Source organism: Talaromyces proteolyticus (assembly GCF_021365285.1).
Source record: "Talaromyces proteolyticus strain PMI_201 chromosome Unknown BGW36scaffold_12, whole genome shotgun sequence".
Taxonomy (NCBI): domain Eukaryota; kingdom Fungi; phylum Ascomycota; class Eurotiomycetes; order Eurotiales; family Trichocomaceae; genus Talaromyces; species Talaromyces proteolyticus.
In genome coordinates, this window is record NW_025764288.1 from 1,052,800 (window position 1) to 1,066,948 (window position 14,149).

The window sequence follows — 14,149 nt, forward strand, 5'->3', positions numbered from 1 at the left end:
GGTTAAGGCACATATGTGTGCCCATCAAGATAAGTTGCAATTGTCTTCAAAACGAACCAAATTTAGGGAAGAAAAACAGACCAACTTACGATGACAGACAATAGCATATTTCTTGATCAACCTTACTAACAATTTCACGTTCCCTCTTGTGGTCTCTACCATGACGACCCCTATTATTCCAACAGCCTAGAGTGCGGGGTTTTGTTTAACTGTGTGCAGAGAGTCTACCAGCTTCCAAAGGCGGAAAAGACTCACGTATTCCAAATTCAACTCAATTTTGACAGTCGGGCTCTCGGTAATTAAAGCTAGAAATCCCAATTTTCCTTTTCCACAGATTGGGCCAGATACCAGGCTTCACTTAAAAGGCGGACGCAATAGATGATGACAATTGTACTTTCTTTGATGCGAGGGAGAATTTTAATACATTGCTTCCATTTTTCGGTAAGAGACATCTTCAGTTAGCCGAGAATGCATTATGCCAGGTCGGAGTTTCCATCACCCAGCATTTTCATTCGCAGATTTGCTCAATTTCAGAGGACGAGTTAAACTAACTAGAGGCAAGTGGCCCTTAAAGCAGCTAATATCATGACCAACCAATTACCATGACTAGGCAGAGTCTGTTCAGTATCTATATAGGATTATAGATTACATAAATATATACATTTAGATATATAATAAAGTATAGAAAGATTATATATAGAAACAGGATAATAATTAGAAACTATAATAAATATACACTAAAGGTATATAAAAATTATAGAGACACTTATCTATATAAACATATTCATTTCTATATATTTAGTTTATATTAGTATAGTTCTTTAATATAAATTATTTTAATTATATTGAAAGGATTAATAAGGTAATCATACTTAAAGTTCTATAATATTTTATAACATCTCTCTTACTTTAGTTGTATTCTATCTTTATTTAATTCCTTAGACAACGTTTGTATGTCGTCACTAGTTACCCTTAAGGAAACTCTGTGGTTCAACACATCATATCGTCCCTCGACACAGCCAGTGACAACCAAAGTGAGACCAGGTGCGTGACAGGAATGCAGCGTCCCAGACAACGAGACCAACACCAACACCCACATCAAAGCCGAACGCAACGGCAAGTCTACTGTCACAGTGAGATCAGGTGAGTTTTACCTTTTCTGTCTAGTTTTTATATGTGCTAATGAAAATGAAGTGCGGTGGAATGGGTTATGCAGGCTCTACTCGGTGCAAAGCTCCTTTCAAGTGAATTGAAGAAACATCTGGTGGTCAGTCATCTTGGCAATAGTCTTCATATCGGGCGCCGTATTCGTTTCTGGACGGCTAAGTGAGGATTTTCTCAGGTTGAAATCATGTCTGTATGAAGCTAGCAATCGCTGTGATTCATAGATGTGAACCATGCTTTCTGTTTATAATTGATAGGGGGGAAAGTGGAAAACCGAGAAAATACTTGCGTGAGGCAGGTGTTAATCCACAGGAGATATATTAGGTATATATTGACTAAGCTGTCACACCTATGGTTTCCTTTTCCTTCAGTGGACAAAACGGAAATCTAACCGTTTACTGCCCGTGTCCTTCGAAATAGCTAGGTAGTTCACCTTCTCCTACTCATAAGAAACGAAAGGTTAATCACAGCTAAGTACAAATTTCTCAACAGCTTCTACTTACTTGCTCACTCATGGCCCTCCATTTTCGATCCCGCTGTTTGTTCCGGAATATATAATACAACTTGGTGAGAATGAACAGAAGCAGAGCCACGAAGTTAAGTATCAGTAAAACAGTGTTTCCACGGTGATAAAGAGGGGCATCATCTGCACGATATATATTGCTGCCGATGATGCTAGCCAATTGCACAGAAACTAACAGACTATGATCAATGATCACGTCGGCAAAAGCAGAGTTTTATCGAGACTCTGGGAAGGTTTCTTACTGTTATATATGGCCGCAGAGACAGACCTTGTCCCGACATTATTAGAATTGGTCGAAATCCATCCAACTAGAATGGCATGAGAGTAAGGATAGCTCAGAAGGACGACAATCACGGCATAGGTACCCCATGCATTGTCTATCAAACCCGGCCAAAATCGCAGCACAAAAAGGCATGGAAGAAGCCAAACATTCTGCAACATTGCAACAAGACTTCTTTCATTAACCTGTTCACTGAACCATGTCAGTCCAACAATCGTGAAAATACTTGCAACTGACACTGGGATGGTTAGTAGATTGGTGATAACCTATCTTGGTCAGCGTGTCATTCCGTGTTTATGGCCAGGAATGATTTTTTACCGTGCTGAATCCAATGTTTCTTAATGTCAATGTGAGGTATGCTGATACTGGTACGATGGGAATATATACCAAGAGACCCAATATATATAGTGGCCAGAGATCGAAATCACATAAACTATTCCACAGTAGGCGGGGGGTAATGGCTTGTCGGTTGTGCATATCACCTATTATTGAGCATGTTGATTAACCCCTTTGGACTAAAATCGGTATTTTAACTGACGATCTTATTTACATACCCTTTGATGGATCGTTACGGAGCACGCGATTAACCGCAATGGCTGTTTCACGATCCGTAAACCATCCAGTCGGTCGGAACCAAGTCTTGGTTTCAACCGCCGAAGCTGGCATCATAAAAAATGATGCCAGCCCAACGGCGAAGGTCAACGCGCCTTCAATAAGGAATAGCCATCTACAGCAAAGTTCAGCTACTCTTAGTACCCATTAAGCTGGGGGCTATGATGCCAACCTCCATCCAGACCATCCATGAACGCCTCGCATGTGGAGAACGCCAAAGGCTATAAACGAGGTAACGATACCGGTCAAGGCTAACATGGCCCAAAATATGCTAGCAAGGTATAGAGCAATTAATACCAGCCTTCCATGCGATGTCTGGAAGGTATTTACCTTAGTCGGATAGGAAGCTCGCGATTGGTGTAGAAATAAGAAAGCCAAAGGACAATATCTGGTATGAAGCCCCCCTAATGGATTCAAATATTAGCAGACATTCGTATACAAGGGAGGGATTCTCTTTAATACCTCCAGAACTCCTAAGAGCGCTCGGGTGGCCAAGAAAGACCCTCGGCCACGCAAGCCAGCTTGTGCCATAGCCACAACGGACCATAGGGTGATCTGCATAGGGATCCATCGGTCGGGGCCAATTTTCTTGGATATTAGTTGAGAGGGCAGTTCCGCAAGAAGGAAGGAAACATAAAAAACAGTATTTCCAAGGTTAAAGTCTAGATAGCACCGATATTAGAACTTTGATCTCGTATATATGTTTGCGGGATACGCCAACCATTGGTAGTTAGGTGAAGATCATCCAAAAAGTTATCGGACACCGCTTGATTGAGATTCCCGCGATCCACTTGAAGGCTGAAGAACATGACACACTATAAGATATTAGATACAAATTATAAAATTGAAACAGGCTTGATGACGTACTGCCCACAGACAAACATGTAAATCCAACTTGCGAATCAGCACCTTCTCTTCCTCCGGACGCCAAGTTAGGGCCGGATCGAAGAGGTGCCGCCCTTCATATTGAGACTTTTCATAAATCAATGCATAGCGCTGGGCGAGCTCAGGGTTGAGGAATGGATTATTTTCAAATTCATCGACTTTGTAGGATCCAAAATTCTCCTGGTTACCCTTTACATCAGTCAAGGAAGGTTTCTGTGAGGGACTATCAGCAGAGTCAGAATCGACATGCTGGGTAGCAATTCGATCAATTACTTCAAGCATTGCGTCCGTAGGCATTTCCAAGAAGAGAAGAAACCAACAAAGGAACCGTAAAATAGTTATCAAGCAACAACTATTGTAGGGCATTCAGAACAAGAGTCCGGCGCTTCTGACTGCCTTTTATCTTCCACAGTGGATGTCGCCATAGCATACAAAATGATGAAATTTATACCTTTGACATAACCATATCAATCTGTATGATCTATATCATCTAAATAGATTAATTGGATGACGCACGTCTGATAGACTGTTCAGAATCACTGCAATGAATCGATACAGGAACGCCTTTTTGACCGGCCGCTCAGTCGCTGGTATGTGAGGCTTGCCTACATTTATTCTATGGGATAAGGGAGATTAGCCCTCAAAATGGGGGAATTATGTCGGATCCCTGAGGATAAGTAATTTAAAATTTGGAGAGCACGATTGTACTACCTATCTGGCTTAGATTCATCAAGGATCATTTTTAACAGGTCCCGCACCTAGTCATACAAATCAACTGCGTGGTCTAATATATGCAGTGTCCGGACTCTCAAGTAATTTTATGTAAAATTATTTGAAACAAATTTTGGATGCCATATGGCAGTGCCTTGTACCGGAGCATTACTATACCAGCTCCACTGGGTCCGATAGACTGGTGTATGTTCCGATTAACGCAACAAGCCAAGTTGTCGTCCACTGACATAAACATCAAGCCCGTAATCACTCAAATCCTAATTATGTCGTCATTAAGCCTCAAAATAGGTGATAGTTCCTTCGTTCCGAGCCTTGGGTTCGTGACAATGGCAGTCAGTTCATTTAGCGGGTAAATTTCCCGAAAGTTCGGCTTATTTAAAGATAATAAACCGAGAGGGTTTGATATATATACGTACTTTCTTCAATGTTGGCAAATCACGCAATTATGTGCGCGAATAACGATCTTCATCGATAATGCAATCAATCTCCGGTACTCGGTACAGTAGTTCTTTTTCAGTGATGAAATGACAGGGTAACAAGGTTTTATATAGCGAGGAGTATGCGCTTGATGGAGAGGGTATAATGAGTAGAGAAAGGAAGATATCCAATACTACGAGACGTCCGAAGGCAACATTTTGACGTCTCAGCCACGATAGTCGCTCAACGCTGGCATGGCTCCTCATGTGGCAGAGACCGAGCCCGTCTCCCCAGAGGCTGTGAAGAACGAGACACTGGTAGGGAATGCATTGGATTTTAATCATAGTGATGAAATCAAGGGCACAGCTACACAACCTGCTGCTTCGTTTCCCCATTATCTCCCCGTCTGGGATCCAGCTACTGCAAAGTGAGTGGATTTCTACGAAGTTTTCCACTACCATGCGCCTAATCATAGTAACTAGCCAGCCAGCCCTTAAGTCTTTTGAGCACTACGACCACGGCAAGGATGCCGATCCATCCTTTCGAGATCTTTTGCCTCAAGGACAAGTTATAGTGGACGACCTTACCCCAAGCATTGGTACCGAGGTTCAAGGAGTTCAGCTGAGCCAACTGACCAAGAAGGGAAAAGATCAATTGGCACTATTAGTGGCGCAGAGGAAAGTTGTTGGTAAGTCTAAATGTTGGATAAATAAATTAGCAAGCCTAAGCGTGTATCTCTAACACGGCTCTACTTGTCTCTAGTCTTCCGCGATCAGGATTTTGCCAATCTACCTATTGATAAAGCACTGGAGTTCGGGGAGTACTTTGGAAGACACCACATCCATCCTACCTCCGGTACCCCTCAGGGCTATCCGGAAATTCACTTAGTTCATCGTGCGGCCGATGATAACCTATTATCGGGGTTCTTGGCTAATCACACCACATCTGTCTATTGGCACTCGGATGTCACCTATGAGGAACAGCCCCCAGGAACTACATTCCTCTACTTATTGGATGGTCCAAAGACGGGGGGTGATACATTGTTCACAGATACCGTTCAAGCCTACAATCGTCTTTCTCCCGAGTTCAAGAAGAGGCTACATGGTTTGAGAGCAGTCCACTCAGCTGTAGAACAGGCTCAATCGAACAAAGAGCGAGGCGGCATTGTTCGCCGCCAGGCTGTTGAGCATGAGCACCCTATTGTGCGAACCCACCCTGTATGCTATCCCCGACGCTGATAAATTGGTACAGAAAGTCTAAGAATCGAGTAGGTGACCGGTGAAAAGTCAATATTTGTCAACCCTCTTTGTAAGTCCCATGCATTCGAGAAGACCTAGAGTTTGGAACAATCCTAACTAGAATATGCGCTCAGTTACCCGTCACATTGTTGGGTATAAGAAGGAAGAATCGGACTACCTATTGAAGTTCTTATATGATCATATCGGCCAATCACAAGATCTACAGGTGCGTCTAAGATGGCAACCGGGAACAGTTGTAGTCTGGGATGTAAGTATATCATATTCCAGTAAAACAATGCGGGAATCCATGTTAATCTTTCTTTGTAGAACCGAGTGACCTCCCATACTGCCATTTTCGATTGGCATGATGGTCAGCGGCGCCATCTTGCCCGGATTACCCTCCAGGCCGAGCGTCCATATGAGACCCCATTTGAGGGATAAACCCAGTTTAGGTTGAACATCGGGTTTAGTTTCACCATAAATCAGAGCTTTATTTCGTTGCTCTCCAGTTCTTTTTGAGGAATTCATATGTTGCGCTTCGTGTAGTCTTATTAGTAAGCTCCATAAATCCAGAATATCTAGTTATATTTAAAAGTAATTCTAAATTAGAAAATTAAAAGACTTCAAAATTAAATTTATATATTTAAATTTTTTTATTTTAGATTATTAATGTTTAATTTAATGAGATAAAGATATATATTATGTTTAAAATTTTTATGATATCAATTATAATATATCATAATTGATTGATTGTGGTATTAACTGCTTTAAGGGCTACTTGCCTTTTAATAGTTTAACTTGTCCTTAGTCTCATGCAAGTTGGTTTTGCAACATTTTAGGTCACTTGTCCTTTCCTAGTTTAACTTATCCTTAGCTTCATGTATGTTGGGTTCGTAACACCGTTCCATGGCGCGTTGGATTGCACTAGCTAGCTCACAATACAGAAGCTTGTCACTCCAAGTATTGTGTACGCCCTTTCTCCTGGTAACTGAATGGACCGAGCGAATACCGTTGGCCACCACCGACTTGCTTTACTATTTCCAGATAGAGTTACAGCCTCTTATCAGTAGCTTCTCACAGAAACAAACAACAAGAAACCATTTGGGTTTTGTTGTTCTCAACTTTTGAGAATTGGCAAGACTCTCTGTTGTAACGATTTCAACTTGGTCACTTCGCATAGCCTCCCCATTGACACAGATGGAGCGTCATCTTCCTCAAGCTCTTCCAAAGAACGTTCTGCAGACTCTGCCATGCAGCCTTCCAACATCACGTCTTCATGAGTCCGTCGATGTCGAAGGCATTGCTAAGCACTTTGTTCAATCTCTAGCTTGTCTCAGCTCTGATATTCTCTCCGCACAACCCATATGGCGGGATCTGTTTGCACTCAGAGGCACATTGAGGACGAGCTATTCTACTCACGCAATTCTTCGTGGCTGGTCTACTATCTGCCGCAGTCGACAAGCTCGTGATTATTAATGTGATTTCAGGCTCGGGGAGGGGTTTTAGACCTAACAAAAATACGAGTTGGCTTCATGTCGGCTTCAAATTCAGGGTGGCCGCAGCCCCAGCAGCCGAGTGCCATGGGTTCCTCGCGTTGGTGCTCGAAGAGGATGATCAGTGGAGGATTTGTACTATTAGAACAATCTTTGAACTACTGGTCGGATGTGCCGATGTGGACACTCTTCCGGAAGTGGACGATCAGGACCGTGACTTCGCCAACCGCACTACCCATGTTGACGAACATAACATCACCAACAGTGCACACAAACCTACAAGCATTAGAAATGGAACATGTCATACGTCACAGTCCACATACTATGATGCCATCGTTGCTGGTGCTGGTCAAGCGGGTTTGAGCACGGCCGGGCGTCTCCAGACGCTGGGAGTTAATTATCTAGTACTTGAATCGCACTCAAAGGCTGGGGAGAATTGCGCAGTTCGCTATGAATCGGCGAAGCTTCATACTCCCCGCGACTATAACCAGTTGCCCTTCGGCCGGATATTTCCTTCGTCATATCCAGAATATTTAGGAAAGCACGACATCCTCCGAGGTTACAAGGATTTTATTCACAAGTATGGTATTGAAAAGAATATACAATGGAACTCCACGCTCAACGGCGGCTCATGGGACGAAACCTAAAAGCTTTGGAATCTTCAAGTGACCAGGGCTGGAAGAGAGGAGATGATAACCTGCCGACATCTGGTAGTAGCTGTTGGCAGCGGAGGACAGATACCTATTATGCCTATATTCCCTAATCGAGAAGATTTTCAAGGCGAGGTCCTGCATTCTGTGGACTACAGCTCGGCAGAGGCATGGGCGGGGAAAAGAGCGATTGTAGTTGGGACGGCCAACACGGCGCACGATGTCTCGTCGGATATGGTTGACGCAGGGCTCAAGTTGATCACCATGGTACAGCGGAGCCGTACTTATGTCATTCCGGCTGAATATTTCAAAGTGATTTCGGACCGAACATATAATGGTACAGTGCGAATCGACGACGCTGACCGCGAACAGTACAGCCAGCCTCCTGCGATTTCTCGATTACTGGGTATAATGAGTTTACATGCCATGGCGAGTAAGGAACCCGAAAGATTCGATGCCCTAGAGAAGGTGGGATTTAGAGTAGAGCGATATGGCGACATCGTGAGTTCGGTTTTTCGCATAATTCTCTGACTGGTCACTGTCTTGGATCTAGACTCGGATTTCATACGTCTCCAGGGTGAGAGTGTTCATTAAATGATACTGACAATCTGATAGTCATACCAGATCATCGAGAAAATGGGCGGACACTATATTGATGTGGGCTGCTCTGAGAAGATTTCCAAGGGATTGGTAGGTTCACTTGTCCCTGTGGCCCCGTTCCTTGTTAGTATCTCCACTCACTGGCGTGCCATGATTGAATCTAGATCAAAATTAAACCCGACGCTCTTGTGACTCATTTTACTCCCGCATGATTAGCCTTTAGTGATGGAACCAAGATCCCGCCAGATGTGATCGTCTTTTGTACGGGTTTCCGAGGCAACATGCGAACCAACGTGGTGGAGCTTTTTGGCAGAGATATCGCTGCCCAAGTCGATGATTTCTGGACTTTAGATTCCGAGGGAGAACTCAAAGGCGCCTTCAAGCCTACTAGTCGTAAGTCCCAAATAAAACAGTTCTTTCCCAACGCATTAGATCCAGATATTTGTTTTTGCTATTCTTTACCTTCAGTACCAGCAATAGACTAACAGCTCTCCGTATCAAAAAAAGACCCTAGATTATGGTACATTTGGGGCACCATTGGATATTGTCGCTATTTTTCTCGACATGTCGCTCTGCAAATCAAAGCGGATTTGATAGGGACTCCATTGCCCATTTACAACAGTCAACGGAGAACAGGAGAGCACTGTTGAGAGACTATTCATGGCACTCTCATATCGACTTTGAGTAGCGCAATTTTAAAACTGGTCTAAATCAATATTGATAGATTGATTAATATAAACGTAATATTCCTCGTACCCTATTTTTACAAAATAGAATAATTCCTACCTTATTTAAAGGTAGATGCTGAGCTCAACTCTGGCGTTGTCAAGGCAGACCTAGGCGCCTACGCAGCCTACCCGGTTTCGGAAGGGGCAAATTATACATGGTTCAATCGTTGCGTAACATTACATATGTAACCAAATCGAAAGTATTAATCATGAACAACCATAGAAGTGCATCTCTTTTAACTACACCGGAAGGAAGGGAGATTTGTTCTTGAAAATTCCGCATAAGTTTGTGTTGATCTAGCCTACGTACAAACCCGAGACTAAAAAATCATGCCTGGCATTGTATTCCTGTACCCTATCATAGGACGATTCACCATCTTTATTTTAGTCACCGTGTCTAAAATCTCTCAGATTACTTCTGTTAGTCCCCAGGGCATTTGATAGGGTCGAAGGATCAGGTCCCCTGTTCGTTGCCACGTGGGAGATTTACTCTTGGACCCCACGTGAGCCTTATACAGTCAGATCCCTGTCAAATTGTTGACCGCTATATCCTTCTGTCCAATGGCTGCAGTTTTTATTTTTATTTTTTCAGAGTTGTATGCTCGGCGCTTGCGTTATGGGGCATGTGGTCGGTTTCGTGTGTTATTTAATAAGTTCTGACCGTCAGCGCTGTCTTCGATCTTCTAGAAGCGATATTTCACTAAATGTGACGATTCCCTTCAAAGTGGACTGAAGACTCAACAAAATTACTTCATTCTCAAGATTTCTAAAATTAAGGGCTAGCAGTCATGAAACTTTCAATTACTTCATCCCCAAACTACCCTGCGTATCCTGCTCAATGCAAAGAAGCAGAGAGCAGTTCAGAATCTCTCGAAGACCTAGATTTCAAGGCCATCTCTTCAGAAGAGAAGCATCAACATCCATATCTCCCATATACATCTCAAAGACAAAGGATCAGCACCAGCAAAATTTCCCTAAACTCAATTCGTCAAAAGTTGCGATCTCTTCGGGTTGACCTAGCCCTCCAGATCGGCCGATGGTGGATACCAGGTAGATCGAGCAAAATACTGATCATGAGCTTTGATGAAGGTTTACTCATGCTCCAGATCAAAAGAGCGGTATCCAAAAAACCATTTTCAACCGACGAGAGGCTGCAGCACCGGTCACATGTACGGGAAGGACTTATCAACTTGATGATAAGTTTGTTATCAGATCAAGTAAACGAGACGCCATACAGCCACCGCCAATCCGAGCACCTCGGCCTCACTGAGGATGTCAAGATCCAGATGAAACATCTTATACAAGAACTAGAGCTTGCCCTTGAGTCTCGAGAAATCACTGGTTCCATAGTATCCAAATCCGAGGCCCTGCACGAGACGCTCTATCAATTATGGAACCATTCATCTCATTTCTGGCCCCCACGATACGAGTGAGTAACATTTAACATTTCACTATTTCCATCAGAAAGCACGTGTATATATATATATATTTATATATATGAGTCCAAAGTCCTCATCTGATTCCATCTCAGCCTCCTCAATTCCATCGCACGCATTGCCGCCCCCGATTACATCCCCAGCGACAGGGACATCATCACAACGACAAGATACGTCAGCAGAACTCAACTCATCCCCCTAACCATCGGCCCATTCAGGATAGCCCTCTGTGAAATGAACAAATACCTGTCAAAACACAAACGTGTGGAACTGTGTGATGACCTATCCGCCATGTTCTATCAATTTGACCTTGGCTCATACACCAAACAGTCCTGGACTCTGCTCACCGAGATCCTCCTTGTTTTCCGTGTGCTGATGGAGTCCACTGCCCTGAAGCGCTGCTCAGTCTGTATTCTGCTGCTTTCCGGTTATACGGAGTTTCGGAGACGGGTTCTTGATGATGGCGGCGGGCAGAAGAAAGGGAATTGCAGGCACGGCGACAGGGGGGTGCTGGAGTGTGTTAAAAAGAAATTTGCTGATCTCGCGCAGGGAAAGAAGCATTTACATACTGTTGTAATGGATGATGTGGTGGATGTAGCAGCGGTGCGGTCGACGCTGCAGTCTATACCATGGATTATGCTACGGTATAAGCTGCGTAGGGGGATGAAAACGTTACGTTTATAGATAATGAGCTTCTGGCTAGACAAGAGGCGTGCGTGCTGTCTTTGTATGAAGGTATGAAGTTATGAATAAAGAAATACTTTTTTCGCATGTACTTAGCAGTAGTCACTATGTGTCGCTATATCAAGCTGGAGTCATAAACAGCTGTCTTCTGTCATACCTAATCCATCACAACTCCATAAACTCCTTCCAAATCCATTAAATCAAACCGATACAGAGATGGTATATGAAAACACACCCCGAATATTAACAAAGGCAGATCAACGACGCTGGGTCTTGCCCATGCCTCTCTTGCCGGAATACAAGTGCTTGGCCAACGCCACGGTCTGGTGTCGATCGGCCTCACCTTGTCTGGCCATGCGGTTCATCTTCTTCTGCGAGAGCTTGGCGAGTCGGTCGGCCTTGCTGCGGGTTGTTGTGTCCGTGACACCGTCTGTCAATCTGTTGGTGGCTGCCTGGCTGCGAGCGCGGCTCTTGGCACGCGCGATGGCATCGCGTGGGTTAGATGTAGAGTCAATGTCCATTGCATCGCCATTGTCACCGTTCTCGCGGGCCAATGTGCGGCCACGAGAGGGCTGGCTTTGGGCACGAGAAACCGCGTCCATGGTGTCGTAGCCAGCGCTGTCCAGAGCGGTTTCCATTTCAGAGAGCTTCTTGGCCTTGGCACTGCGAGGGATAGCGGCGCGGTTCTTGAGAGTTTTGCGCAACCGGGCTTCGTTCCTCATCAACGCCCGCTTCTCGCGGATCAGGTCTGCCTTCATGCGGATCTGCGCGTCTTCAACATCCTCGACGCTCTCGTCAGAGTCGTAGAAGCCTTCAGCTTCGAGTTTTTCCTCTTCTTCCTCCAATGCAGCCAACTTAGCTTCAATGTCAGGGTCGACGTAGTCGTACACGTTCTTGCCATTCCAAATCTCAGGCATTTTGTCGTACTTCCACTCGTCATCGGCCAGATCGTAGTTCTTCTGGAGGTCTACGCTGTAGACACCAGCACCGCCGTTCTCCTCTTCAATATCACGCTCCAACATTCTTCGCTCTGGGTCATTTTTATCATATTTCTTAAGATTCTTGACCGCCTCGGGAATGAATGTCTCGCGGACGCCACCCATGGGTTGCGCAACATGGATTCTGGCTAGGACGTCTCCAAGACGGCCGCTTGGGTTGCCACTGCTACTGCTAGTACCAGCCTTGAGTTTCTGTGCAACTCGTTCAGCAATCAGCTTGTCACATGCCGCATTCTTAACGTCTGTGACTCCTTCAGTAGTAGTGCAAGATAGCTGAAGCATCTCAACGTCGCTCTGCTTCAAGACAGAATCCAGCAATTCCTTGGTCTCTGGGTCAAGGTCTTCTGGGCGTCTGACATCGATCTTGTTGATGACAATAAACACAAGCTTATTGGCAAAAAGAGGCTTAATACTGCTGAAAAGTTTGATCTGGTCCGCGACCGAATATCCACACTGCTCCGACAGGTCCATAAAATACATAATGGCTGATCGCAAGTGCGCAATAGCAGTGATGGACTGCATTTCAATAGTGTTCATCTCTTCGAGAGGATGGTCCAGAATACCCGGAGTGTCGATTGCCTGGAAGCGCAAGTACTTGTAGTCAAAATGACCAACGAACAAGCTCTTGGTTGTGAAGGCATATGGCTGCACATCAACGTCGGCGCGGGTAATGCTGCGCAAGAAACTGGACTTTCCGACATTGGGATATCCGCAGATCAAGAGAGTGCGGGTGTTGGGGTCAATCGACGGCAGACGACCCAGATGCTGGCGCACTTGTTCAAGATAGAGGAGGGGGTCTTTGAGACGCTTGCAAATGGTGGCCATGCGACCGAGCGCAGCACGCTTCAGCTGCTTGGATTGAAAGAGCGATTGTGCGTATTTGATGAGTCGCACATAGTCGCGAGCAACCGTCTCAATTAGGTGTTTGGCGGTTGAAATTTGACCGAGGGCAATTCTGAAATGGTCGGCATCGTACAGCGTGTTCATCAAGTCCTTATCTGTAGCACGAAAATCAGCCGCGATTCAGTCACATTTTGTAAACTCTGCAGAGGTCAGTCCATACGGAAAGGATGAATATCCTGCAAGCGAGGAAAGCCATCGAGAATGGCCTGGAATTTCTCGCAAAAGGTTTCTGACGTGAACTTGACTTTTCGAGTATAGAATGCTGCCGAAAATGTGTGGTTAGCCAGCGATTCTCTTATCAGAGTGACAACCACCGTCATGCACTGCATCACGAAAAGGTTCGATTTCTGTGAGAATAAAAATACCTCTGATACGGCTGATCTGGAATCCAGCACGAATAACAGTCGGCAGTCGTCGTTGGGTTCGACTGAGGACGATGTCAAGGAATTCCTGGCTGGTTGGCACAGGTGCGATCTAAGCGATAAGAAAAGGTCAATCAAGAATTTCCTTTTTTTTTATCGTGGCATTCCAACGCCGTGGGTGTCCTTGGGCATACCTCTTTCCACGTGGTTTTCATGATGGGCAACCAACACAGACAGCAAACAAACCGTCTCGTTCTCTCGATCAACGCAGGACGTCTGGTTGTGGTGGTTGTTGCAGGCGGGCAGCAGGAAAATAATAAAATTTCTGGCTCGGCAGGCGGGACGAGAGCCTACGCATGGCAGTTCTTCGCGAGGCGGTGAACATTGTGCGCGGCAGGCGGAGCCGAGCACAGACAATACGTAGATTAATTTCATTTTTTATGT

General features: G+C 44.8%; 5 protein-coding genes across 5 annotated transcripts; 3 read left to right on the forward strand and 2 right to left on the reverse strand.

Moving 5' to 3' along the window:
* Window positions 1–1,531: 1,531 nt before the first annotated feature.
* BGW36DRAFT_305224 (major facilitator superfamily domain-containing protein) lies at window positions 1,532–3,746 on the reverse strand (the record flags this gene model as incomplete). The annotated part of the gene is made up of 10 exons (XM_046212051.1): window positions 1,532–1,603; window positions 1,668–1,858; window positions 1,930–2,233; window positions 2,286–2,449; window positions 2,522–2,694; window positions 2,752–2,850; window positions 2,910–2,983; window positions 3,042–3,241; window positions 3,301–3,394; window positions 3,447–3,746. 10 exons carry the CDS (start codon window positions 3,744–3,746, stop codon window positions 1,532–1,534), a joined length of 1,671 nt encoding a protein of 556 aa, XP_046067569.1.
* Window positions 3,747–4,867: 1,121 nt separating this feature from the next.
* On the forward strand, window positions 4,868–6,292 carry BGW36DRAFT_304873 (alpha-ketoglutarate-dependent taurine dioxygenase; the record flags this gene model as incomplete). Its single annotated transcript, XM_046212016.1, has 6 exons — window positions 4,868–5,040; window positions 5,096–5,301; window positions 5,376–5,830; window positions 5,885–5,921; window positions 5,986–6,119; window positions 6,179–6,292. The coding sequence occupies 6 exons, from the start codon at window positions 4,868–4,870 to the stop codon at window positions 6,290–6,292; spliced, it is 1,119 nt and encodes a 372-aa protein (XP_046067570.1).
* Window positions 6,293–6,989: 697 nt separating this feature from the next.
* BGW36DRAFT_419911 (flavin-containing monooxygenase) lies at window positions 6,990–9,344 on the forward strand. Its single transcript, XM_046219481.1, has 7 exons — window positions 6,990–7,316; window positions 7,339–7,929; window positions 8,011–8,495; window positions 8,610–8,684; window positions 8,759–8,782; window positions 8,831–8,987; window positions 9,102–9,344. The coding sequence occupies exons 1-7, from the start codon at window positions 7,049–7,051 to the stop codon at window positions 9,242–9,244; spliced, it is 1,743 nt and encodes a 580-aa protein (XP_046067571.1). The 5' UTR covers window positions 6,990–7,048; the 3' UTR covers window positions 9,245–9,344.
* Window positions 9,345–10,022: 678 nt separating this feature from the next.
* On the forward strand, window positions 10,023–11,571 carry BGW36DRAFT_53451 (uncharacterized protein). The gene is made up of 2 exons (XM_046222400.1): window positions 10,023–10,751; window positions 10,854–11,571. The coding sequence occupies exons 1-2, from the start codon at window positions 10,111–10,113 to the stop codon at window positions 11,440–11,442; spliced, it is 1,230 nt and encodes a 409-aa protein (XP_046067572.1). The 5' UTR covers window positions 10,023–10,110; the 3' UTR covers window positions 11,443–11,571.
* Window positions 11,572–11,699: 128 nt separating this feature from the next.
* BGW36DRAFT_400750 (putative nucleolar GTP-binding protein) lies at window positions 11,700–13,920 on the reverse strand (the record flags this gene model as incomplete). Its single annotated transcript, XM_046218666.1, has 4 exons — window positions 11,700–13,438; window positions 13,504–13,605; window positions 13,709–13,817; window positions 13,900–13,920. The coding sequence occupies 4 exons, from the start codon at window positions 13,918–13,920 to the stop codon at window positions 11,700–11,702; spliced, it is 1,971 nt and encodes a 656-aa protein (XP_046067573.1).
* Between the last annotated feature and the right edge of the window lie 229 nt (window positions 13,921–14,149).

Bases quoted from the DNA above. Each gene is read 5' to 3' on its own strand.
- BGW36DRAFT_419911 (XM_046219481.1), top strand. From the start codon at position 7,049: ATGGAGCGTCATCTTCCTCAAGCTCTTCCAAAGAACGTTCTGCAGACT. The intron at 7,930-8,010 runs GTATTGAAAAGA...GGAATCTTCAAG, and splicing joins GGATTTTATTCACAAGTATG to TGACCAGGGCTGGAAGAGAG. The intron at 8,496-8,609 runs GTGAGTTCGGTT...ACAATCTGATAG, and splicing joins TAGAGCGATATGGCGACATC to TCATACCAGATCATCGAGAA.
- BGW36DRAFT_53451 (XM_046222400.1), top strand. From the start codon at position 10,111: ATGAAACTTTCAATTACTTCATCCCCAAACTACCCTGCGTATCCTGCT. The intron at 10,752-10,853 runs GTGAGTAACATT...ATTCCATCTCAG, and splicing joins TTCTGGCCCCCACGATACGA to CCTCCTCAATTCCATCGCAC.